Below are 26,488 nucleotides of genomic sequence, written 5' to 3' on the forward strand. Positions count from 1 at the left end.
AGGCAATGCATAATGATGACATACCACTACAACACAAGGTGGATAATTTCTTGTTTGCTTACTGGAATGCGACACATGCAGTCACCAACCAAGCTCCAGCCATAATGTTCTTCAACCGAAGGCTAAGATGTCGCCTGGATTTGCTCAAACCAAACATAAGACGAGATGTTGAGGATAAGCAATTCCAGCACATAAATGAGAAGCCAACCAGGAGCTTCAAGATAGGGCAACCAGTCTTGGCCCGCGACTACCGAACAGAAAAATGGCAGCCAGGAACGATATGCACACAGCAGAGACCACTAATGTACACAGTGGACATTGGAGAGAGCATCGTGAGATGCCATGCTGACCAGATTCTAGAGTCACAGGAACAAGCCAAACCCATACCACGAGCAGGTGCACCTAGTAATCAACCCGAAGTACAGATTGTGTCTACCTCAGAAGCAGTGGTATTGGAAGCTGACGAACCAACCAATGACAATGAGCCAGAATCAACACCGCCGCAAGAACAGGATACTCGAGAAAGGCGCTATCCAGTCAGGATCAGGAAGCCTCCTCAAAGACTGAACTTATAAATGGTTATTTCAGTTGATATATATAGTACAGAGAAAATTGTAATTGTAATTAGTTATTATTTAGTTGTTAAATGAATGTTATGTACTGTTTATCTAAAAGGGGAGGAATTGTTGTGTATGTGCCTTTAAGAGAGAACTGATTCTATACTGCAGTACCGGCAGTGACCACCCCTGTATATAAAGCCATAGCAGGCTTCTGTATTTCAGTCTTGAATTACTCTCTGTTCAGTAAATACCTGTTTTATTGTTCTCCTGCAGTCTGAGTATTATTGATCCTCGGACACTACACCGACCAGAGGAAATCTTCATGAATGCAGTTACAATGTTGTTATAGGTATCAACCAGAAGAATTCTTCAACATTAGTATGATAGCAAAATACTGCAGATGCTGGAAATCCGAAATAACAACAGAAAATGCTGGAAAAACTCAGCAGGCCAGGCAACATCCGTGGAGAGAAATTAGAGTCGACGTTTCGGGTGAACCCTTTTTCAAAACTGGGAAGGAAATGAAATAGATTGAAGGCAGGGCTGCGATAGAACAAAAGAAGTGAAGAGACATTAAGAGGTATTCAAAACCAGATGAGATGGTAATAGGACAAGTGGAGACAAACGATGGCTCAGATTTGGTGTGAAGTGTACTGGCAGAGAGAGAGACAGCTGCCATGTGGGAGAGAGAAAAAAAAGGAAAGGGGGGGGGTAGGGAAAACCCAAAACAAAGGGGTGGAAAAAAATATAAGTAAAAATGTAATAGGGGCTGAGGTTATGATCTGAAATTGTTGAACTCAATATTGAGTCCAGAAGGCTGCAAAGTGCCTAATCGGAAGATGAAGTGCTGTTCCTCGAGTTTACGTTGAGCTTCCATGGAACAATGCAAGAGGCCCAAATGCAGATTGGGTGACCGCTTTGCGGAACACCTCCGTTCAGTCCGTAAGGGTGACCCCGAGCTTCCGGTCGCCTGTCATTTTAATTCACTGCTCCATTCCCACTCGGACCTCACCGTCCTTGGCCTCTTGCATTGTTCCATGGAAGCTCAACGTAAACTCGAGGAGCAGCACCTCATCTTCCGATTAGGCACTTTGCAGCCTTCCGGACTCAATATTCAGTTCAACAATTTCAGATCATAACCTCGGCCCCTATTACATTTTTACTTATATATTTTTTTTCCACCCCTTTGTTTTGGGTTTTCCCTCCCCCCCTTTCCTTTTTTTTCTCTCTCCCACATGGCAGCTGTCTCTCTTTCTGCCAGTACATTTCACACCTAATCTGAGCTGTCTTTTGTCTCCACGTGCCCTATTACCATCTCGTCTGGTTTTGAGTACCTCTTAATGTCTCTTCACTTCTTTTGTTCTATTGCAGCCCTGCCTTCAATCTATTTCATTTCCTTTCCAGTTTTGAAAAAGGGTTCACCCAAAATGTCGACTCTAATTTCTCTCCACAGATGTTGCCTGGCCTGCTGAGTTTTTCCAGCATTTTCTGTTGTTATTTTGAATTCTTAAACATTGTTTGTGGATATTTTCACTGATATAGAATCTAGATGAAATACCTCTAGAATATATTCCTTGTTATCACATGTTTTTAGCTCCCAATACAGAAAAGGTTGAATCTGTACTATCTTATTGAGCTTATTTCATAAGGTTCTTTTGTTTGAGTTCATCTCTAGACGGCCACAGATAGGCTTGGAGAGCAAATATGAGGAAGTGCACATTGATGGAGGAAAACTGCCCAATGGATAACCTAATGTTATGTTTCTTTCTTGTTTCCACTGTAACCAGAACCCTTTGAAGATGCCTTGAAGTATCAAACAGGTGGGCAGTTTTCAAACAAAACTTTGTCTGTTCCGTGTGACAGTCCTCATTTATCTAGGACAACCACAGATACAGTGAAGGAATGTCTAAAGGAGGAGCCATGGTATCACGGAGAAATGAGCAGGAAGGACGCAGAGCAGCTCCTGACAAGAGATGGTGACTTCCTTGTTAGAAAAAGTACGACCAACCCTGGATCCTATGTATTAACAGGCATGCATAATGACCAGGCTAAACATCTTCTCCTGGTAGACCCTGAAGGAATTGTAAGTAATCATACTAAACACATGTGATGTTAACACTGCCGTCTTCTCAAATTCTGGGATAAATAACTTCATCCCAGTTATATAGAACGTTCTTTTTTTTTTATTCATTCATGGGATGTGGGCGTTGCTGGCAAGGCCAGCATTTATTGCCCATCCTTAATTGCCCTTGAAAATCCATCTTCTGGGGGAGCTGTATTATAAAACTCACTGCAGAGATTTTGAAGGCTATTTACTCAGTGTTAATAATAAGTGCCAATGCAAAAACAACGAACTTGTCTTTAATGTTCAAGTGTGCCAAGTGAGTTACCACGTGATGGTGGTGAGGCAGAGTACATTGGAAGAGATCATGGGCTGGATTTTCATTGAGGAGGCGGGACTACAACTTTCGGGGTCGTAGTCCTGCCTCCATCGAGTTGTAGCCAACCCACGCGATTTTGTCTTGATTGACCTTGTTGAGCCTGCCCAGCAGGCTCAGCAGGCCAATTAAGGGCCACCCGGCAACAGGTGATGTCACAGATTGATAATTCATCTGTCAAGACCGCCTGGGAAACGGGCATGGAGGCGGGTTGGGGGCGGGATGGGTTCGTGCCCCCCGATTTCAAGATTTTAAACCCCCACACACCTTCAATCCCGCCTCCACGGCCCAATGAAAATCCTGCCCCATTTGTCACAGCCTTTGTGTTGGTGCACGATAGTTGCATGGTAGCTGATGTAGTACCACCAATGCAGCAAAGTGAATTGGAGGCAGGTATGCTATGTCACAGGGATCATAGAGCTCAGGTAATATGGACGAGCAGGTGTGTAATAGAATTTGTCTGCATGCCTTCAGAGAAGGGCATTTGGGGCAGCAGCAGAATAAGTGCACTGCTTGGTGTAGTGTGGTGTGATGCTCTTGATTGTCCAGCTTTGTCTATAAAGAAAATAAAGTATACTTTGGGAGTGTCTGCCTAGATCTTCAGAACCACACTAACATAAAGCAGTAGCATTTAAGCACAGGAGGTTACTGTGTCACATAATGAATCACATAGCATTTATACAGTTTGATATTCCTGTTAATATAACTTCTGATATTATAAGCTACATATATGTTGTAAGAAGAGCCATAAATTTAGAAGACACTTACCTAGGTGGTGCCCCCCACCTTGGATTCAAGACTTTCCACAATGATACCACCTTCTCCTTTATGAAAAGTGTGCTCATACAGATATAATTTCCTGCAAATAAATAATTAGTGTTTATAAAGATAAACATGGCATTGTCCACCACATGAGCACTTTGAGTTGATGGGGCTCTCTTCCAATCACTCATCTTGCTTGATTACATTACAACAGTGACTAAATTTCAAAAAGTACTTCATTGGCTGAAAGCACTTTGAGATAACCTTAGGTTGTGAAAGCACTGTATAAATGCAAACACTTGCTTTTCTTTTGACAGTTGAATTGCACCTGGGCAGGGCCGGGACCGATGTCCTAGGGGGAGTGTTTGCTAGTGCTCTGGGAAAGGGTTTAAACTAAAATGGCAGGGGGTTGGGAACCTGCGCAGGGAGACAGAGGAAAGGGAAACAAGGATAAAAGCAAAAGATAGGAAGGAGAAAAACAGAAGTGGCAGTCAGAGAAATCAACGGTTTAAATCAAACATGGCCACAGTAAATAATAATTCTAATAAGTCTAAGAGCGTTAAAAAAACAAGCCTGAAGGCTTTGTGTCTTAATGCGAGGAGCATTCTGTGGTAAACCACTGTTTGTATTCCTGTTTGTCCTGTTTGTATTCCACTGTGTACATGCCTGGACATGCCTCGGCTGACTCCTCCCACAGGTCCTAGTATAAAGGTGACTGCTCCCCAGCCCTTGTATCCTGGACCGGTCGACCACTCGAGGCAGACCTCCATTCTGTTGTTAATAAAAGCCTTTAGTTACTCTTCTAACTCTCAGTCTTTTATGAGTAATTGATAGCACATCACATTCGTAATAAGGTGGATGAATTAGCTGCGCAAATAGAGGTAAACGAATATGATTTGATTGGGATTATGGAAACATGGCTCCAGGGTGGCGAAGGCTGGGAACTCAACATCCAGGGGTATTCAATATTCAGGAAAGATAGGCAAAAAGGAAAGGGAGGTGGGGTAGCATTGCTGGTTAAAGAGGGGATTAACACAATTGTAAGGAAGGATATTAGCTCTGATGATGTGGAATCTGTATGGGTAGAACTGAGAAATACCAAGGGGCAGAAAACGTTAGTGGGAATTGTATATAGACCTCCAAACACTAATGCGGAGGTTGGGGATGGCATTAAAAGGGAAATCAGAGAAGTGTGCAATAAGGGCACAGCAGTCATCATGGGTAACTTTAATCTACATATAGATGGGGCTAACCAAATTAGTAACAATACTGTGGAGGAGGAATTCCTGGAGTGTTTACGGGATGGTTTCCTGGACCAATATGTCAAGGAACCAACTAGAGATCAGGCCATCTTAGAATGGGTATTATGTAATGAGAAAGGATTAATTAGCAATCTTGTTGTGCGAGGCCCCTTGGGTCGGAGCGATCATAATATGATAGAATTCTTCATTAAGATGGAGAGTGAAGTAGTTGACTCAGAGACTAGGGTCCTGAATTTAAATAAAGGAAACTACGATGGTATGAGGCGCGAGTTGGATAGGATTGATTGGGGAATGTCACTCAAAGGGTTGACGGTGGATAGGCAATGGCAAACATTCAAAGACCGCATGGATGAACTACAGAATTTGCTCATCCCAGTTTGGCATAAAAATAAAACAAAAAAGGGTGACTCAACCGTGGCTAACAAGGGAAGTTAGGGATAGCATAAGATCAAAGGAGAGGCCATATAAATTGGCCAGAAAAAGCAGTAAACCTGAGGATTGGGAGCAGTTTAGGATTCAACAAAGGAGGACAAAGGGATTAATTAAGAAGGGGAAAATAGAATATGAGAGTAAGCTTGCAGGAAACATAAAAACTGACTGTAAAAGCTTTTATAGATATGTGAAGAGAAAAAGATTGGTGAAGTCAAGCATAGGTCCCTTGCAGTCAGAATCAGGGGAATTTATAATGGGGAACAAAGAAATGGCAGACCAAATAAATACATATTTTGGTTCTGTCTTCACAAAGGAGGACACAAATAACCTCCCAGAGATGTCGGGGAACATAGGGTCTAATGAGAGGGAGGAACTGAATGAAATCAGTATTTGTAGGGAAATGGTGTTCGGGAAATTGACGGGATTGAAGGCCGATAAATCCCCAGGGCCTGATAATCTACATCCTAGGGTACTTAAGGAAGTGGCCCTAGAAATAGTAGATGCATTGCTGATCATCATCCAACATTCGATGGAACCTGGAACAGTACCCATGGATTGGAGGGTAGCTAATGTTACCCCACTATTCAAAAAAGGTGGTAGAGAGAAAACAGGGAATTACAGACCGGTAAGCCTGACATCAGTAGTGGGGAAAATGCTAGAGTCCATTATAAAAGATGTAATAGCAGAGCACTTGGAAAACAGTGACAGGATCGGACAAATTCAACATGGATTTATAAAAGGTAAATCGTGCTTGACTAATCTACTGGAATTTTTTGAGAAAGTAACTGGTGGAATAGATAAGGGAAAACCAGTGGATGTGGTGTATTTGGACTTTCAAAAGGCTTTCGATAAGGTCCCGCATAAGAGATTAGCATGTAAAGTTAAGGCACATGGGATTGGGGGCAAGGTATTGACTTGGATAGAGAACTGGTTGGCAGACAGAAAGCAAAGAGCTGGAATAAACGGGTCTTTTTCCGAGTGGCAGGCAGTGACTAGTGGGGTACCGCAGGGATCGGTCCTTGGACCCCAGCTATTCACAATATATATTAATGATCTAGACAAGGGAACTAGATGTAATATCTCCAAGTCTGCAGACGGCACAAAGCTGGGTGGGCATGTGTGCTGTGAGGAGGATGCCGAGAAACTCCAGGATGATTTGGACAGGTTGGGTGATTGGGCAGAAGCATGGCAGATGCAATATAACGTGGATAAATGTGAGGTTATCCACTTTGGTAGCAAAAACAGGAAGGCAGATTATTATCTGAATGGCAATAGATTGGGAGAATGGGAAGCGCAAGGAGACCTGGGTGTCCTGGTGCACCAGTCGCTGAAGGTATGCATGCAGGTGCAGCAGGTGGTTAAGAAGGCAAATGGTATGTTCGCCTTCGTAGCAAGAGGGTTTGAGTACAGGAACAAGGATGTCTTGCTGCAGTTGTACAGGGCCCTGGTGAGACCACATCTTGAGTTTTGTGTGCAGTTTTGGTCGCCTTATCTGAGGAAGGATGTTCTTGCCATGGAAGGAGTTCAGCGAAGATTCACTAGGCTGATACCTGGGATGGCAGGAATGACGTATGAGGAGAGATTGGGCCGATTGGGCTTATACTCGCTGGAGTTTAGAAGAATGAGAGGGGATCTCATTGAAACTTATAAAATTCTGACAGGACTGGACAGACTAGATGCAGGAAGGATGTTCCCAATGGTCGGGGAGTCCAGAACCAGGGGTCACAGTCTAAGGATAAGGGGTAAGTCATTTAGGACAGAAATGAGGAGGAATTTCTTCACCCAGAGAGTGGTGACCTGTGGATTTCTCTACCACAGAAGGCAGTAGAGGCCAATTCATTAAATATATTCAAGAAGGAGTTGGATATATTTCTTAAGGCTAAAGGGATCAAGGGGTATGGGGAGAAAGCAGGGACAGGGTACTGAATTTGGATGATCAGCCATGATTGCATTGCATGGCGGAGCAGGCTCGAGGGGCCGAATGGCCTACTCCTGCTCCTATCTTCTATGTTTCTATGATCCCTGTACTAAGGGGAAATGTTCCTTTCTATCTACCATATCTATGCCCCTCATAATTTTGTACACCTCAATCAGGTCCCGCCTCAGCCTTCTCTGCTCTAAGGAAAACAATCCCAGCCTGTCCAGTCTCTCTTCATAGCTGATACGCTCCAGCCCAGATAACATCCAGGTGAATCTCCTCTGCACCCGCTCTAAGGCAATCACATCTTCCTATAGTGTGGCGACCAGAACTGCACAAAGTATTCCAGCTGTGGCCTAACTAGCATTTTGTACAGCTCCATCATAACCTCCCTGCTCTTATATTCTATGCCTCGGCTAATGAAGGCAAGTATCACATATGTCTTTTTAACCATCTTATCTACCTGTCCTACTGCCTTCAGGGATCTATGTACATGCACACCAAGGTCCCTCTGACCCTTTGTCCTTCCTAGGGCCCTACCATTAATTGTGTATTCCCTTGCCTTTTTAGTCCTCCCAAAATGCATCACCTTACACTTTTCAGGGTTAAGTTCCATTTACCACTGTTCTGCCCATCTGACCAACCCGTCTATATTGTCCTGTAGCCTGAGGCTTCCCTCCTCACTATTTACCACTCCACCAATTTTCGTGTCATCTGCGAACTTACTGATCATACCTCCTACATTCATATCTAAATCATTAATGTACACTACAAACAGCAAGGGACCCAGCACTGATCCCTGTGGTACACCACTGGACACAGGCTTCCAGTCACAAAAACAACCTTCGACCATCACCCTCTGCCTCCTGCCACTAAGCCAATTTTGGATCCAATGTGCCAAATTGCCCTGGATCCCATGGGCTCTTACCTTCTTGGCTAGTCTCCCATGATGGACTTTGTCAAAAGCCTTACTGAAGTCCATGTAGACTACACCAACTGCACTACCCTCATCCACACACCTAGTCACCCCCTCGAAAAATTTAATCAATTGGTTAGACATGATCTCCCCCTGACAAAGCCATGCTGACTATCCTTGATTAATCCTTGCCTCGCCAAGTGGAGACTAATTCTGTCCCTTAGAATTTTTTCCAATAATTTCCCTACCACTGATGTTAGGCTCACTGGCCTGTAAATTCCATGGTTTATCCCTACTACCCTTCCTGAATAATGGTACTACGTTAGCTGTCCTCCAGTCCTCTGGCGCCTCCCCTGTGGCCAGAGAGGTTCTGAAAATTTGTGTCAGAGCCCCTGCAATCTCCTCCCTTGCCTCACACAGCAGCCTGGGATACATCTTGTCTGGGCCTGGGGATTTATCCACTTTTAAGCCTGCTAAAACCGTTAGTTCCTCCTCCCTCTCAATGCTAATTTGTTCAAGTATATCACAATCCCCCTGCCTGATTTCTATGCCTACATCATCCTTCTCCATTGTGAACACAGATGCAAAATATTCATTTAAAACCTCACCTACATCTTCCGGCTCTACACACAGATTGCCACTTTGGTCCCTAATGGGCCCTACTCTTTCCCTGGTTATCCTCTTGCCCTTAATATATTTATAAAACACCTGGGATTTTCCTTTATTTGCCTGCCAGTGTTTTTTCATGCCCCCTCTTCGCTCTCCTAATTTCTTTTTTAAGTGCCTCCCTGCACTTTCTATACTTCTTTAGGGCTTTCACTGTTTTTAGTCCTTTGTATCTGCCAAAAGCCTCCCTTTTTTTCCTAATCCATTCTTGTATATCCCTTGACATCCAGGGTTCCCTGGACGTTGGTCCCACCCTTGACCTTTATGGGAACATGTTGGCGCTGTACTCTCTCTATTTCCTCCCACTGCTCTGATGTGGATTTTCCTACAAGTCGCTGATCCCTGTTCACTTTGGCCAGATCCTGCCTTATCATATTAGAATCGGCCTTCCCCCAATTTAGAAATTTATTTCCGCTCCATCTTTGTCCTTTTCCATGACTATCTTAAATCTCACCGAATTATGGTCACTCTCACCAAAATGCTCTCCTACTGACACTTCCACCACTTGCCCGGCTACATTCCCTAGAATTAGGTCCAGTACTGCCCCCTCTCTTGTAGGACTTTCTACATGCTGGCTCAAAAAGCTCTCCTGGATGCACTTTAAAAATTCCGCACCCTCTAAGCCTTTCACACTCTGACTATCCCAGTTAATATTGGCGAAGTTGAAATCCCCTACTATTATTACTCTATTATTTCTATACTTCTCTGAGATTTGCCTACATATCTGTTCCTCTATCTCCCCCTGACTGTTTGGGGGCCTATAGTACACTCCCAGCAAAGTGCTTGTCCCCTTTTTGTTTTTAAGTTCTACACATATGGCCTCATTGAGCGGACATTCAGCGGCGGCGCAAAACCGCAACGCCCGCTCAGCTGCGCGCGCAGATCCTTACGTCATTTCATGGTGCAATGCCCTTGGTGCGTCCCGAACCGGAACTTCAGTGGCACCCCCTTCTTTCCGCCTGGTGCTCCCAGCGACTGGTTGACTGGAATGGTTCCCAGTCGCTGTGGGGCTGGGGGGGCGCTATTTAAAGGGGGCTCTTCCTGGCTTCTTAGTGGTAGCCATTTTTGGACCACTTCTTCTGTGTGAGAGAGAGATTTGCAGAGAGACAGCGCTTGCACAGGTACTTATGGCTTCAACCCAGAACTTTGCTGTTGGATTGATTTTTCAGTGCCATAGCCTTGAGTGGCCACATATTATGGGGGCTGCAATGGGTGGAAACGTTGGGTTTCTCCATTGCATTGAGGGCTCAGAGACGCCGGGAGAGTGCCAATTATGGCCAGACGGAGGAGGGCCAACAGGCGTCGGCACAGGTGGCCTTACCCTCTCAGGGTATACCGCCAGCATTCTCATACCTCAACATGTCTGAGGAGCAGTGTGAGGCACAAGTGGAAGGAGAGAGGTCAAAAAGGTGATGACCTTACCAGTGCTGTCCAGAACGGGGTCGGCATCTCCAGTGGTGACGGGGCCAATCATCTGGCCTGCCATACTCCATTCCACTTGCTGCTCCAGATCGCTGAGGTCTTTAAGTTCAGGACGGCCTCCCCCGGTCCGTTGCTGTTGCCTCCTATTGTGCGCAGCTTGCCCTGCAAGAGAAAGGACGGACTCTCAGTACAGTGTGAAGCCCTGATCTTGGCTGCACTGCCTCCCATGGTAGAATAGCACTTACAGTGTGAAGCCCTGATCTTGGCTGCACTGCCTCCCATGGCGGAATAGCCCTTACAGTGTGAAGCCCTGATCTTGGCTGCACGGCCTCCCATGGTGGAATAGCCCTTACAGTGTGAAGCCCTGATCTTGGCTGCACTGCCTCCCATGGTGGAATAGCCCTTACAGTGTGAAGCCCTGATCTTGGCTGCACTGCCTCCCATGGTGGAATAGCCCTTACAGTGTGTAAAGTGGTGAATGCGCATGTGAGTTTCATGAAAGGCCCATAGGTGTTGGATGAGGGCTGGGCATTGGGGCTTTCAGGACCCTTTGGCCATAAAGTGAGGTGCACATGCAGGGATGAAGAGGATACTGGAAAGGGTACTCACCCTGACAACCCGAGTGAGGTCGTTGAACTTCTTCCTGCATTGCACAGGGGTCCTAGGTACCATGCTGCTGGAGGTCACTCTGTGTGCCACCTCCCTCCAAGCTTTTCTATATTCATTGGGCAGCGGCCTCCTGCCACTGTCCAGAAACAGGATAGATCACCTGCGCTCCACTGCACCAACCAGAACCTTCAGGGCCCCCTCAGTGAACCGCTGCGCTCGCTCCCTGGCTCTCTCCATGGTCCTAGGCGTTACAATGTCGCAGCAGGTCTGTCCAGGCCGAGAATCAGGGCTCCAATGTGCAGGGCGTGGCTGCAAGCCAAATCGACCCTCCCCCTTTAAGAGGTGACTGGCGCCAGCATGTCTGCTTGCAATTGCTAACTGGCCGCACCTGCGCTGCGCTGCGCCCGCCCTCGGTGGTAGCGCCTTGCCTCTCCGGCTTAGCGCCTTAGGATAGTCGTGCAGCGCCTGCTTTAGCGCACCAAGAACCTCTTGGGGCAAAGCAAGTCAGTTTCGCTGAAGGTGGCGATAATTTGCGCCGGGCGCTAAATTTAGCGCATGCTCGACTATAGCGCCCCAAACGTGGCAATACTGAATTTCTAGGCCTAAGTGTTTACCTGAGTAAAGTTCATTGTGACAGGACTTTTTCCCCTTCTGATCACTGCCATGTGTCATTCTGAAACGAAATAGGACAGAATGGCCTAGGCGCCTGATTTCTTTAACACCACTGCTAATGTTGCTCAATAACTGACAAATTAGGTCATTTCATTTTTGGGACCTTTTTTCAAAGCCACCCCAGAATGAGAGGATAAAATTGTCATCTCTTTGGTTATAATAGCCTTACATAAAATAAATTAGACCAACCTCAACCCAGTTCCTAGTACCTATGTCTTCACAATGTAGAATTATCCATAATAAAAACAGAAAATGCTGGAAGTACTCAGCAGGTCAGGCAACAACTGTGGCGAGAGAAACAGAGTTAACATTTCAGGGCGATGACCTTTCATCAGAACAGGAAAAAGTTAGAGATGTAACAGATTTTAAGCAATTACAGGGGCAGGGAAAGGGGGAGGGGAGGAAAGAACAAAAGGGAAGGTCTGTGATAGGGTGGAAGGCAGGAGTGATTAAATGACAAAAGTTATGATTGTACAAAGCAAAAGGAGATGGTAATGGAACAAGTAAAGAAACAAAAGATAGGTCTAGAAGAGGAATGGCAAAATCATCAACAGCTGCCATCTGAAAAAATAGGGGCAGAGGTTATGGTCTGAAATTGTTGAACTCGATGTTGAGTCCAGAAGGCTGTAAAGTGTCTATTCGAAAGATGAGATGCTGTTCCTCAAGCTTACGCTGAGCTTCGTTGAAACAGTGTAAGAGGCCAAGGACAGAGAGGTCAGAGTGGGAGTGGAGCGGAGAATTAAAGTGACACGAAGCTCGGGGTCACGCTTTCGGACTCAATGGAGGTGTTCTGCAAAGCGGTCACCCAATCAGCATTTGGTCTCCCCAATGTAGAGGAGACTGCATCGTGAGCAGCGAATACAATATACTAAATTGCAAGAAGTGCAAGTAAATCACTGTTTCACCTGGAAGAAGTGTTTGGGGCCCTGGACAGTGGGAAGGGAGGAGGTAAAAGGGCAGGTGTTGCATCTCCTATGCTGGCATGGGAAGGTGCCGTAGGAAGAAGAGTAGGTGTTGGGGGTGATTGAGGAGTGGACCAGGGTATTGCGGCGAGAGTGGTCCCTTCGGAATGCTGAAAGGGAAGGGGAGGGGAAGATGTGTTTGGTGGTGGTATCATGCTGAAAGTGGCGGAAATGGCAGAGGATGATCCATTGAATGTATAGGCTGGTGGGACGAAAGTTGAGGGCAAGGGGAATCCTATCATGGTTCTGGGATGGAGGGGAAGGGGTGAGAGCAGAAGTGCAGGAAATGGAATGGACACAGTTGAGGGCCATGTCAACCATGGTAGAGGGGAATCCTCAGTTGAGGAAAAAGGAAGACATATCAGAAGCACTTGTATGGAAGGTGGTATCGTCAGAACAGATACGACGGAGACAGTGAAACTGGGAGAATGGAATAGAGTCCTTACAGGAAGCGGGGTGGGAGGAAGTGCAGTCCAAGTAGCTGTGGGAGTCCGTGGGCTTATAGTGGATGTTTGTCGATAGCCTATCCCCAGAAATTGAGACAGAGAAGTCGAGGAAGGGAAGGGAAGAGTCAGAAATGGACCATATGAAGGTGAGGAAAAGGTGGAAATTGGAAGCAAAGTGAATGAAATTTTCTAGTTCAGGCCCGTTTCCTGCTCTCACCCTCTTCTAATCCAGGGCAAGAATAGGAAACAGCACCGATACAGTCACCAATGTACTGGAAAATGAGGTGAGGGAGGGGACCTGAGTGGGACTGGAACAAAGAATGTTCCACATATCCCATGTAAAGACAGGCATAGCTAGGATCTGTAATGTATATACCTTTAAGGGGGGAACTATCTTTTACAGCTCGTGTATACTGCAGTACCGGCAGTGACCACACTTGTATATAGCACTGAGAAGTAATCTGTACAGATCAGTTCCAGTGTGAGCCACGTTGAGTAAACACCTGTTGTACCGTTCTCCTGCAGCCTGTGTCTTATTATACATGGACACAACATTGGCGACAAGGCAAGTTCGAACCTACCTGCAACTCTGCATCACCTCCCGGGGATTCGTTCCTGGAGATCAGTGGATTGGAGGTCAAGGCCAGAGACTCGGGCGTTGACCACAAGCAATCGCCCAGTCATCCAGCAGAGACTCGAGAATTGCGAGGGAGGCTGTTGAGAGCCAGGCTTGGCTTTCCAGTCAAGGTGGTCCAGCGAAACGGGCTGGCAACAGGTAGTGCGCAGACCCTTCCCGGACAGCGGCGGGCTAGAGCCCGACTGAGCGGCACAGCAAAGGGCCGAGCAGCGTTGACGGGGGAGAGAGAGAGAGGGCAGAGCGCATAGGGCGCAGCCGGTGTTCAGGGGCCGAGCAGCGTCAAAGAGAGGGAGAGAGAGACGCACAGAAATCCACGAGGCGCCGCCATTGCCACGAGGACCGCCGAGAGCGGCGTTGGCAGCAGCGCAGGAGAAGCGCGCAAAACCTACAGGGCGCCGCCATTGCCACAAGAACCGCCGGGAGCGGCGTTGGCAGCAGCGGGGGAGGAAGTAAAGTGCAGGAGACACCATTTTAAGCCATTGGGAGATGCCATTTTAAACCACACCCAAAATGTCGAAGAGTGGCAGTATCACCGCATTTGACAATGAAGTCGAAGATTGGACTACATATGTCGAACGAATAGAGGTATACTGCAAGGCAAATGAGGTGTCAGATGACAAGAAAGCGTCGGTATTGTTAAATTTAATGGGTGCAAAGACGTATGGTTTATTACGAAATCTAGTAACCCCAACGAAGCCAATGGAAAAGAGTTTTGAAGACATAGTAACGATACTACAGGAACATTTAAACCCCACACCGCTGCTGATAGCAGAAAGATTCAAGTTTCACAAACGGAACCAGCATAAGGATGAAAGCAATGCTGATTATTTAACAGAACAACGCAAACTATCAAAACACTGCCAGTTTGGAGTGGCACTGGCAGATACCTTAAGGGACAAGTTTGTGTGTGGGCTTCAAAGTGAAGGAACCCAGAAACGGCTTTTATCTGAAAAGGGCCTTACGCTGGAAAAGGCTTTCAGAATTGCGGTATCATATGAAGCAGCAGCACGAGGCGCTGCAGAGATACAACAGGGACCGCAAGAATATGGCACAAACGAAATGTCATATGGAACAGAGAAGTGCTATCGCTGCGGCAGAACAACACACGACCAGAATGATTGCTGGTTCAAAGACAAAGTGTGCAGACAGTGTGGAAAAGTAGGACACATAGCACGAGTCTGCAGGTCGGGAAAGAAAACCAGCAATAAGAAACCTACCAAAGAAAAGTACAAGAAGGTACATAAGATGATGGAGAATAGTTCAGATGAACAAAAGAGTGATAACGACTCCGAAAGCAGGGAACTGAGTTGTCTGAAACTACATAATGTGATCACAATGGAGGATCACCGAACCATTTGGGTCACTCTCAAGATAGCAGGAGTCCAGGTAAAGATGGAATTGGACACAGGATCAGCCCTAACAGTCATAAACCGACGGGACTACGAGTGGCTATTCTCACACATACCCTTGAGAGACACAAAAATTATTTTGAAGACGTACACGGGGCAAAAAGTCTACCCCAAAGGAAAAATAAGGGTGACCGTTATATATAACGGTAAGGAAACACCAAAACTAGACCTGTATGTATTGCAAGATGGAGGACCACCATTACTGGGACGTGAATGGATCCGGAAAATACAACTGGATTGGCATTCCATACAGGCACTGACTGTGGCTGACAAAAAGGATGACGACATCACACCTGGGCGACTGTCAAAGATCATAACTGACATGAAAGAAGTGTTCCAGCAAGGACTCGGAACACTAAAAGGCATGACAGCGATGATTAAAATTGAAGAAAACGCAAGCCCAAAATTTTTTAAGGTCTTATGCGATCCGCCCAGCCGTCGAAGCAGAGCTGGAGAGTTTGGAACGTTCAGGTGTACTGTCCAAAGTAGACTGGAGCGAGTGGGCTACACCCATTGTCCCTGTGATGAAAAAGTCATTGAGCAGCACGCCTGGGGAACCAAGGAAGGTTCGCATCTGTGGGGACTTTAAGGTAACAGTGAACCTGGTCCTTCACACTGTACAATATCCACTTCCGCGGATTGAAGATATTTTCCTCGCTATCTGGAGGGAAACGCTTCACTAAGATTGATCTGGCCCAGGCGTATCTGCAAATGGAGGTAGAAGAAGCATCAAAAAAAGTACCTCACAATCAACACCCATAAAGGTCTCTACCAATACAACCGGCTGGTATTCGGGGTAGCATCAGCTCCGGCTATTTGGCAGAGGGCAATGGAACAAGTCCTGCAAGGGATCCCAGGGACCCAGTGTTATTTAGATGACATCCTGGTCATGGGCGAAAATGACAGTGATCACCTTGCCAACCTGGAGCAGGTGCTCACTAGATTGCAGGAATATGGGCTCCAAGCTAACCGCCCCAAATGCGAGTTTTTTAGAAAACAGATCTCGTATTGTGGCCACGTTATCGATAAAGAGGGGTTACATAAGTCCCCAGAGAAGATTGAGGCAGTAGTCAAGGCTCCAGCGCCGGAAAATGTGTCACAACTGAGATCGTTCCTCGGGCTGGTAAACTACTACCATAAGTTCTTGCCAAATTTGTCCACAATACTACACCCACTGAACACCCTACTGCAAACTGGGGTGCCATGGAAGTGGAGTGATGAATGTAGACGAGCTTTCCAGAAGAGCAAAACACTAATCATATTGAAAGAGGTATTGGCCCATTACAACCCAGCATTACCAATTCGGTTGGCATGTGATGCGTCACCCTACGGCATTGAAGCGGTGCTGTCGCACAAATTCTCGGACGGCTCAGAGAGGCCAATAGCCTTTGCGTCACGATCACTAACCTCAGCCGAGCGTAACTATGCCCAGGTTTACAGGGAGGCGCTCAGCCTAGTGTGGGGAGTGAAAAAGTTCAATCACTATCTGCACAGGCAGAAATTCACCTTGCTGACTGATCACCAGCCTCTTGTCTCCATTTTTAATCCGAAGAAGGGCGTTCCAGTGATGACTGCGCAATGACTACAAAGATGGCCACTTTTTCTAGGGGCGCACCACTATGAGATTTAATATAAGGGCACGAAACAGCATGGACCAGTCGGGACCAGCGGGAGCAGCGAGGAGGAGCTCGGGAGAAAACCCGGCGACCAGCGAGGCCCGAGACCAGTCGGGAGCAGTGTGGTGAGACCGGTATAAAAACCGGAGAGAGGCGAGGCCCGAGACCAGTTGGGACCAGCGGGAGCAGCGAGGAGGAGCTCGGGAGAAAACCCGGCGACCAGCGAGGCCCGAGACCAGTCGGGAGCAGCGTGGTGAGGCCGGTATAAAAACCGGAGAGAGGCGAGGCATACCAACTCAGCAGCGGGGAGAGAGGTAAAAAGTAATCAGTGTGTGACGTCACCAGGGAGCAGGTAGGTGATTGGTTGGTGAGTATTTCTCTTTTTTCAATACAAGCTTGAATTCTGTGGTGTTAAATTTCTGTGGTGTAGTGGGGATAGTTGGTAAATAAAGCGCCCTAGAGCATACCTGTAACTGGGGTATTGAATAAATTTTTAAAGAAATTAAAGGGGTAAGTCATGGCAGGAGAGTTCAGACCCGTGCTCTGCTCCTCCTGCTCTATGTGGGAAGTCAGGGATGCTGCCAGTGTCCCTGATGACCATGTGTGCAGGAAATGCATCCAGCTGCAGCTACTTGTAGACCGCATTGCGGCGTTCGAGCTGCGGGTGGATGAATTTTGGAGCATGCGCGATGCTGAAAGGCTCGTGGATAACACGTTTAGCGAGTTGTGCACGCCTCAGGGTAGGGCAGCACAGGGGGTGACCATCAGGCGGAGCAACAAAGGCAGGCAGGTAGTGCAGGGAACCCCTGCGGACATCCCCCTTTCAAACAAGTATACCGCTTTGGATACTGTTGAGGGGGATGACTCACCAGGGGAAGGCAGCAGCGGCCAACTTCCTGGCACTGGGGGTGCTCCTGCTGCCCAGGAAGGGGGGAAAAAGAGTGGGAGAGCAATAGTGGTAGGGGATTCTATAGTAAGGGGAACAGATAGGCGTTTCTGTGGCCGTAGACGTGAAACCAGGATGGTTTGTTGCCTCCCTGGTGCCAGGGTCAAGGATGTCACTGAGCGGCTGCAGGGCATTCTGGAGGGGGAGGGAGAACAGCCAGTGGTCGTGGTCCACATTGGTACCAACGACATAGGTAAAAAGAGGGATGAGGTCCTGCAGCAAGAATTTAGGGAGCTAGGTGAAGGATTAAGGAGCAGGACCTCAAAGGTTGTAATCTCTGGATTACTCCCGGTGCCACGTGCTAGTAAGTATAGGAATAGGAAGATAGAACAGATGAATGCGTGGCTAAAGGGATGGTGCAAGGGGGAGGGCTTTAGTTTCCTGGATCACTGGGTCTGCTTCTGGGAAAGGTGGGACTTGTACAAGTCGGACGGTTTACACCTGAACCAGGGGGGAACCAATATCCTTGCGGGGAGGTTTGCTAGCACTGCTGGGGAGGGTTTAAACTAACTTGGCAGGGGGTTGGGGTACAGAGTGGAGCTATAGTAGGGGGTGATTTACGGCCAAATACAGAGGGAAAAACAAGTCAGCTGGGAAGGCAGAGCAAATATGTGAAGGCAAAAGAGAATATGGCAGGGCTGGAAGGCATTTATTTTAATGCAAGGAGTCTTGCAAATAAGGTGGATGAACTGAAGTTGTTGTTGAACACATGGGAGTATGATATTGTTGCTATCACGGAGACATGGTTGAGGGAGGGTCAGGACTGGCAGCTCAATATTCCGGGGTATAGAATCTTCAGGCGAGACAGGGGGGTGTAAAAGGGGAGGGGGTGTTGCAATATTAATTAAGGAGTCAATTACTGCTGTAAGGAGGGATGATATATTAGCGGGTTCCTCTAATGAGGCCATATGGGTAGAACTTAAAAACAAAAAGGGGGCAAGCACTTTGCTGGGAGTGTACTATAGGCCCCCAAACAGTCAGGGGGAGATAGAGGAACAGATATGTAGGCAAATCTCCGAGAAGTGCGAAAATAATAGGGTAATAATAGTGGGGGATTTCAACTTCCCCAATATAAATTGGGACAGTCAGAGTGTGAAAGGCTTAGAGGGTGCAGAATTCTTAAAGTGCATCCAGGAGAGCTTTTTGAGCCAACATGCAGAAAGTCCTACAAGAGAGGGGGCGGTACTGGACCTAATTCTGGGGAATGTAGCCGGGCAAGTGGTGGAAGTGTCAGTAGGAGAGCATTTTGGCGACAGTGACCATAATTCGGTGAGATTTAAGGTGGTCATGGAAAAAGACAAAGACGGCCCGGAAATAAGGGTTCTAAATTGGGGGAAGGCCGATTTTAATATGATAAGGCAGGATCTGGCCAAAGTGGACTGGGAGCAGCTGCTTATAGGAAAATCCACATCAAAACAGTGGGAGACTTTCAGAAGGGAAATAGAGAGAGTGCAACGCCAACATGTTCCTGTAAAGGTCAAGGGTGGGACCAACAAGCAAAGGGAACCTTGGATGACAAGGGATATACAGAAATGCATTAGAAATAAGAGGGGGGCTTTTGGCAGTTACAAAAGACTAAAGACAGAAGAAGCCCTAGAGGAGTATAAAAAGTGCAGGGGCATATTAAAAAAGAAATTAGGAGGGCGAGGAGGGGCCATGAAATAACACTGGCGAGCAAAATAAAGGAAAATCCTAAGATGTTTTATAAGTATATTAAGGGCAAGAGGATAACCAGGGAAAGGGTAGGGCCCATTAGGGACCAAAGTGGCAATCTGTGTGTAGAGCCAGAGGATGTAGGCGGGGTTTTAAATGAATTTTTTGCATCTGTGTTCACTATGGAGAAAGACGATGCAGACATAGAAATCGGGCAAGGGGACTGTGACATACTTGAACATATTAGCATCGAGAGGGAGGAGGTGCTAGCGGTTTTAGCGGGCCAAAAAGTGGATAAATCCCCAGGCCCGGACGAGATGTATCCCAGGCTGCTGTGGGAAGCAAGGGAGGAGATTGCAGGGGCTCTGACACTAATTTTCAGAACCTCTCTGGCCACAGGGGATGTACCAGAGGACTGGAGAACAGCTAACGTAGTACCATTATTCAAGAAGGGTAGCAGGGATAAACCAGGGAATTACAGGCCAGTGAGTCTAACATCTGTGGTGGGGAAATTATTGGAAAAAATTCTGAGGGACAAAATTAATCTCCACTTGGAGAGGCAAGGATTAATCGGGGATAGTCAGCATGGCTTTGTTAAGGGTAAATCATGTCTAACAAATCTGATCGAATTTTTCGAGGGGGTGACTAGTGGGGTAGATGAGGGAAATGCTGTGGATGTGGTGTACATGGACTTCAGTAAAGCTTTTGACAAAGTCCCGCATAGGGGACTGGTCAAGAAGGTAAGAGCCCATGGGATCCAGGGTGCCTTGGCGCGTTGGATCCTAAACTGGCTGAGTGGCAGGAGGCAGAGGGTGATGGTCGAAGGTTGCTTTTGTGACTGGAAGCCTGTGTCCAGTGGGGTACCTCAGGGATCGGTGCTGGGTCCCTTATTGTTTGTGATCTACATAAATGATTTGGATGAAAATGTAAAAGGTATGATCAGTAAGTTCGCAGATGACACGAAAATTGGTGGGGTGGTAAATTGCGAGGAGGAAAGCCTCCGGCTACAGGATGATATAAACGGGTTGGTCAGATGGGCGGAAAAGTGGCAAATGGAATTTAACCCTGAAAAGTGCGAGGTGATGCATTTTGGACGGACAAATAAGGCAAGGGAATACACAATGAGTGGTAGGACCCTAGGAAGTACAGAGGGTCAGAGGGACCTTGGTGTACATGTACATAGATCCCTGAAGGCAGCGGAACAGGTAGATAAGGTGGTTAAAAAGGCATATGGGATACTTGCCTTCATTAGCCGAGGCATAGAATATAAGAGCAGGGAGGTTATGATGGAGCTGTACAAAACGCTGGTGAGGCCACAGCTGGAGTACTGTGTGCAGTTCTGGTCGCCTCACTATAGGAAGGATGTGATTGCCTTGGAGAGGGTGCAGAGAAGATTCACCAGGATGTTACCTGGGATGGAGCGCCTCAGCTATGAAGAGAGGCTGGACAGGCTGGAGTTGTTTTCCTTGGAGCAGAGAAGGCTGAGGGGGGACCTGATTGAGGTGTACAAAATAATGAGGGGCATAGATAGGGTAGATAAAGAGGAACTTTTCCCCTTAGTGGGGGGGGTCAATAACAAGGGGGCATAGATTCAGGGTAAGGGGCAGGAGATTTAGAGGGGATTTGAGGAGGAACTTTTTCACCCAGAGGGTGGTTGGAATGTGGAACTCAATGCCTGAAAGGGTGGTGGAGGCAGGAACCCTCACAACATTCAAGAAGCATTTGGATGAGCACTTGAAATGCCATTGCATACAAGGCTATGGACCAAATGCTGGAAAATGGGATTAGACTGGACAGGGATGGATGGGCGGCGCAGACACGATGGGCCGAAGGGCCTCTTTCTGTGCTGTAAAACTCTATGACTCTAAACTCTATCATGCCTGCCACTGCCTACTGCGGAGGAAGCACCAGCAGTGGATCCTGTCGAAATATTCCTTTCGACTATAGTTGAATACTTACCGGTAACTAACGCTTGTATCGAAAAGGAAACCCGAAATGACCCGACACTGTCTCGGGTATATGATTTGACGGTGAAGGAATGGCCAGCACATGGCGACTCACTGTTGCCAGCATTCTCGACAAGGAGAGAACAGCTGTCAGTGTGCCGGGGGACCTTGATGTGTGGATCCCGAGTGGTAATTCCACCCAAGTTAAGGGATAGAGTTCCCAATGAGCTTCATGAGGGTCATCTGGGAAGGGTAAAAATGAAAAGCCTAGCCAGGGCTTATGTGTGGTGGCCGGGAATCGATAAACAAATTGAGGACCTGACCAAGAGCTGCTCAGGATGCCAGAAAGTCCAAAATGCACCACCACAGGCCCCTCTACACCCATGGGAGTGGCCCTCATCTCCATGGCAACGGGTGCATATTGATTTTGCTGGTCCATTCATGGACTCAATGTTTTTAATAGCCGTGGATGCGCACTCGAAATGGCCTGAGGTCAACAAAATGTCCTCCACCACCACGGAAAAAACGATTGCAGTCCTACGGACCATTTTTGCCAGGAATGGCTTGCCAGAACAGATTTGCTCCGACAATGGGCCACAGTTTGTGTCCGAAGAGTTCCGGAGGTTCTTGAAAAAGAATGGGGTAAGGCATTACACATCCGCCCCGTATCATCCAGCCACAAATGGATTGGCTGAGAGGTTCGTACAAACCTTTAAGAAGGCAATAAAGGCTATGTACAATGACAACATTCCGCTGCAGCACAAGGTGGACAATTTCCTGTTCGCCTACCGGAATGCGACACATGCAGTCACCAACCAGGCCCCAGCCATGATGTTCCTTAACCAAAGGTTAAGATCTCGCCTGGATTTGCTCAGACCAAACATATGAAGAGATGTTGAGAGTAAGCAATTCCAGCACATCCATGAGAAGCCAACAAGGAGCTTCAATGTCGGGCAACCAGTCTTGGCCCGCGACTACCGAACAGAAAAATGGCAGCCAGGAACGATATGCACACGGCAGGGCCCACTAATGTACACAATGGACGTTGGGGAGAGCATCGTGAGACGCCATGCTGACCAGATCCTAGAGTCACAGGAACAATTCAAACCCATGCCTCGCCCATACGTACCTGATGATGAACCCGACGTACAGGTCGCATTTACCCCAGAAACAGTAGCATCGGAAGCTGATGAACCAACCGACGACAGGGGGCCAGAATCGCCTCCGCACCAAGAGCAAGATACTCAGGAAAGGCGATATCCAGAAAGGATCAGGAAGCCTCCCCAAAGACTGAATATATAAATAGACTATTTTCAGCTAATGTTGCATGTTAAAAGTGTTAATTGTAATTAGTTTGATATTTAATTGTTAAATGAGTGTTATGGTACTGTTAATCTAAAAGGGGAGGAATTGTAATGTATATACCTTTAAGGGGGGAACTATGTTTTACAGCTCATGTATACTGCAGTACCGGCAGTGACCACACCTGTATATAGCACTGAGTAGTTATCTGTACAGATCAGTTCCAGTGTGAGCCACATTGAGTAAACACCTGTTGTACCGTTCTCCTGCAGTCTGTGTCTTATTATACACGGACACAACAGGATCCATCTGGGTTCATCTAGCAACACCTTTAATTTGGAGGAAGTGAGTGGTGTCAAAAAAGAAGTTATTCAATGTAAGAACAAGTTCAGCCAGGCAGAGGAGGATGGTGCTGGATGGGGATTGGTTGGGCTTCTGTTCAAGGTAGTAGAATTATTCATGTTTTGATGCTCCCTCAGAAGGGGTGGTTGATATGGGAAATTGAACTATCACACTAGTGTAAGAGGAGATAATCTTCTGAGGTTGGCGCTATGGCACGTTGTTGGGACAGTATAGCAGGAGTGTTGTTCTGCATTTGGCTGTGCTATTCCTGGCCTGGAGGTACCTGATGCTGACAATAGATATAAGAAGTGGAAGCATATTCTCTTCCCTACAATCTTTCATGTCTCAATGAACACAAAATTTGCCCTTATTGCAATTTTAAGACTGTATTGTTCTAACAAACTTCATTGTAGCTGCTCTAAACACAAAAGAAAGCTGCAATTAAACCAGTATGCCTGTTCTGTGAACTGTATTATCCAGGTTATGCATATAGCATGAATGCTTGTACAAATCATGTAACTAAAATCTTGATTTGCATCTACCCAAAAAATTCTAAAAACATTCAAATTCAATGAAAAAGCACCTTAGTCCTGTGTGGGAAATATAAAAATGCCTGTGTGGTAGTTTCTGACACTATACTTTTCATAATCTTCATTTGTTTGTTTTTAAAGGTTCGAACTAAAGATCATATATTTGAAAGCATTAGCCATCTTATCTGCCATCACCGTGACAACAATTTGCCTATAATCTCAGCTGGGAGCGAACTGTGCCTGAAGCAATCAGTTGAGAGAAAGCAATGATTTCCAGAGCTAGTCGTGTGATTTTAATAACCTGGTGGAAATTCTTACTCCATGGTCTATTATTTAGTGGAAACGGGGAGGAGAGATCTCTGGATCTTGAGATAACTGTCTGATTTATGTGAATTGATGTTGTCTGGTTCAAAGGAAGTAGGAGTTTTACTTGAATACTTAATGTTAAAGGTTGGGTTGGAAAAAAGGAGTTGTGAAGATGTTTTATGCCCTGTGTTTCAACTTGAATCAATATAATTGATGGGATTTTCACTTTCTAAGAGATATTGAATCATTTACTATTGTATAGATGAAATGCTGATATCTAGCACACATGATGCAGAAATTATATTTTAGGATTTTTTTTCTTGATGTCTTCACATGGAACATTTTACTAAAGAAGCACAATATTGAAAATGTTTAAAGGAAGATGTTTAACAGAAATGACTAATTGCAGCTACTATTTTAAGGAACTACAGTCTTTTAGAAAAAAGTCAAAATCTTCAAATAGCTATTTGGTGATAAAACTAAAATTGATGGTGTAGTTTATTTTGTCTTTGCAGATTGTAAATGAAATCCTACTTACAATGTGTTTACGTGAACGTGTTTTATGACTGCGTTGTTTTTATCTGAAAAATTATGAACACATGAGAATCATAATGACAGAGTATCTGCCATTGATAAGTGGTTGTTACATGGGATTTTCACTTTGAATGTTTTTCATTTACTTGCAGACCATTTTAACTCTTTTGAGTACTAAGTGCTTTTGCACACAGACATATAACTGATATTGGTATGAAAGCAACACAATGTACATTTTAAATACAGCTGATGAAAAATGATTCCATATTAAACATTTTATTGATAAGGCAGTTTATCTGGCATATTGTGTGGTTGGATGCAGAAAACTTGCTTATTACTCAGAGACTTAAACCAACCAGAATCTACCACAGTATAATTAAGTTATTTAAAAACAATTCTTGAATTTGTATAATTATTTTGTTCTGTGAATTGAATGAATAGCTATGTTACAATTTTTCTCATGATTGTAAATTGTAGGTAACAGAGCATTTTGATGTAATAAACATGCCAAACAATTTTCAAGATATTTGCTTAGCAGCAAGTCATATTAGCTTATTAAAAGCTTACATAAAATACGCACAAAGCCTGCAATAGATTAGTTATTTATTTAAATCAATTGGAAGGCTTAAAATTTAAGAAAAAAGTGCTTAAACTAGAGTTTGTTGTTGGTTGGGATGGCTTTCCTCATGATATTACTGTACCAAATCCATGGCTACCAATCACTGTCACTTTGACAAGTCTAGTAGAAGTCAAGACATCATTGACGAATTTTTACTACTATTCTCAACTTCATGGAAAACTACCATCAAAGCTTAGCACAAACGTGAAATTAATGCACAGTATCGGGCAAAACATACTGTTGTCTTCATATTTAACTCTTAAAATGCTAGTGTTGTGCTAACTGCATAGAGTTCATCTTTATTCAGTGGGGTGAGGGTTAATGCAACAATTTTAAAACATACGAAACAGTTGCTGAAGATAAGAGAATTCATTTCACAAGTTCAGTCAGGCAACACTGAATTTCTAGCTGTGCTATGAAAAATGTGCCTTTTGATCAGATAGTAGTGCGTATCTCAGAGGCTGCTGTTTTGAATATAAATGAATTGCAACATTTTTTCATAAACTATGTTTACATTTGTATTTGTTGATTATTAAAAAAACTGTATGACTGTTGGCAATAAAACAACAATTATGTGGCATGTTGTGTTTTTCTTTATAAAACTTTAATTAAAAATATTTTATACAGAACGAAAATTTTTCAGAAAACATTGATATTCAGTAATGGCATTATGCTAGTGAAATGGTCGAGGAGTCCTAATGATAAAAAGAAAAACAGGAATGGTGGAAACTGAAATAAGAGCAAAAATTGCTGGAAGTGCTCAGCAGGTCTTTTGTTCTCTGTCTGTTAGAGTCTTTGGCCTAGAAATTCAACATTGCTAAAAACCTGCTGGTGCCACTGTGGGCCGTTATTAACGGCTGCCAAAATTGATGGCGCTGGCAGGACTGGTAAATTGACATTAGCCCAGTGCTAAACTTACTGTGCAAGGCCATTTTGGTGGCGTTCGTCCCAGCAGGAGGCCCCAATGTAGTGTGGCCTTAGCGTCATTGCAGCAAGAACAGCCTTCTCTTAAAGCAAGGCTGTCATTTCAGAATGCAGTTTTGTCCCTTAAAGGGGAACTGCCTCCTGAAATGAAAAAAATAAAAATCATGTAAAAATAGTTAGTTTTTAGCCCTTACAGATCAACTGCCTTCTGAAAAAAAATAACATTAAAAAGAATCTTTCTTTCTTTCTTTCTTTCTTTCTTTCTTCTTCCTCTACTGCGTCTTCTTCTTCTGCGTCTGCCTCTTTACTTTTGTGAGCGGATGCTATAAATCTGAAATTAAAGCATAGAATGCTGGAAATACTCAGCAGGTCAGGCAGCATCTCGACCTGAGATGTGAACTATGTTTCACTCCCCATGGATGCTGCCTAACCTGCTGAGTATTTCTAGCATTTTCTGTCTTCTCAGTGACCTTCCTTTACCATCCGAGGCCCTGCAAGCATCCAGCAGCACTCACTGAACTCCCTGCACACTTAAGAAACTTTTAACATGTATTGCACCAAGCCACTACTTCAATAAAATAAATTAAAATCCAGTTCAAAAGCTTAATGCAAACTTACCTGAAAGATGTGTGTGTCCCTTTAAGAAGTGCTGACAGCAT

General features: G+C 45.5%; 1 protein-coding gene across 1 annotated transcript in view; it reads left to right on the top strand.

The window, feature by feature from the left end:
• shc3 (SHC (Src homology 2 domain containing) transforming protein 3) overlaps nt 1–25,497 on the top strand; it is a 376,522-nt gene extending 351,025 nt beyond the window's left edge. Inside the window, exons 11-12 of the mRNA XM_085984744.1 lie at nt 2,348–2,643; nt 23,588–25,497. Coding sequence (XP_085840870.1) covers nt 2,348–2,643; nt 23,588–23,716 — 425 coding nt within the window. The 3' untranslated portion in view covers nt 23,717–25,497. The remainder of the gene's footprint in view (nt 1–2,347; nt 2,644–23,587) is intronic.
• Nucleotides 25,498–26,488: the final 991 nt, after the last annotated feature.

This window comes from Somniosus microcephalus, chromosome 1 (genome assembly GCF_052327205.1).
Source record: "Somniosus microcephalus isolate GS21.2 chromosome 1, FLI_Smic_1.0, whole genome shotgun sequence".
Classification (NCBI taxonomy): Eukaryota; Metazoa; Chordata; class Chondrichthyes; order Squaliformes; family Somniosidae; genus Somniosus; species Somniosus microcephalus.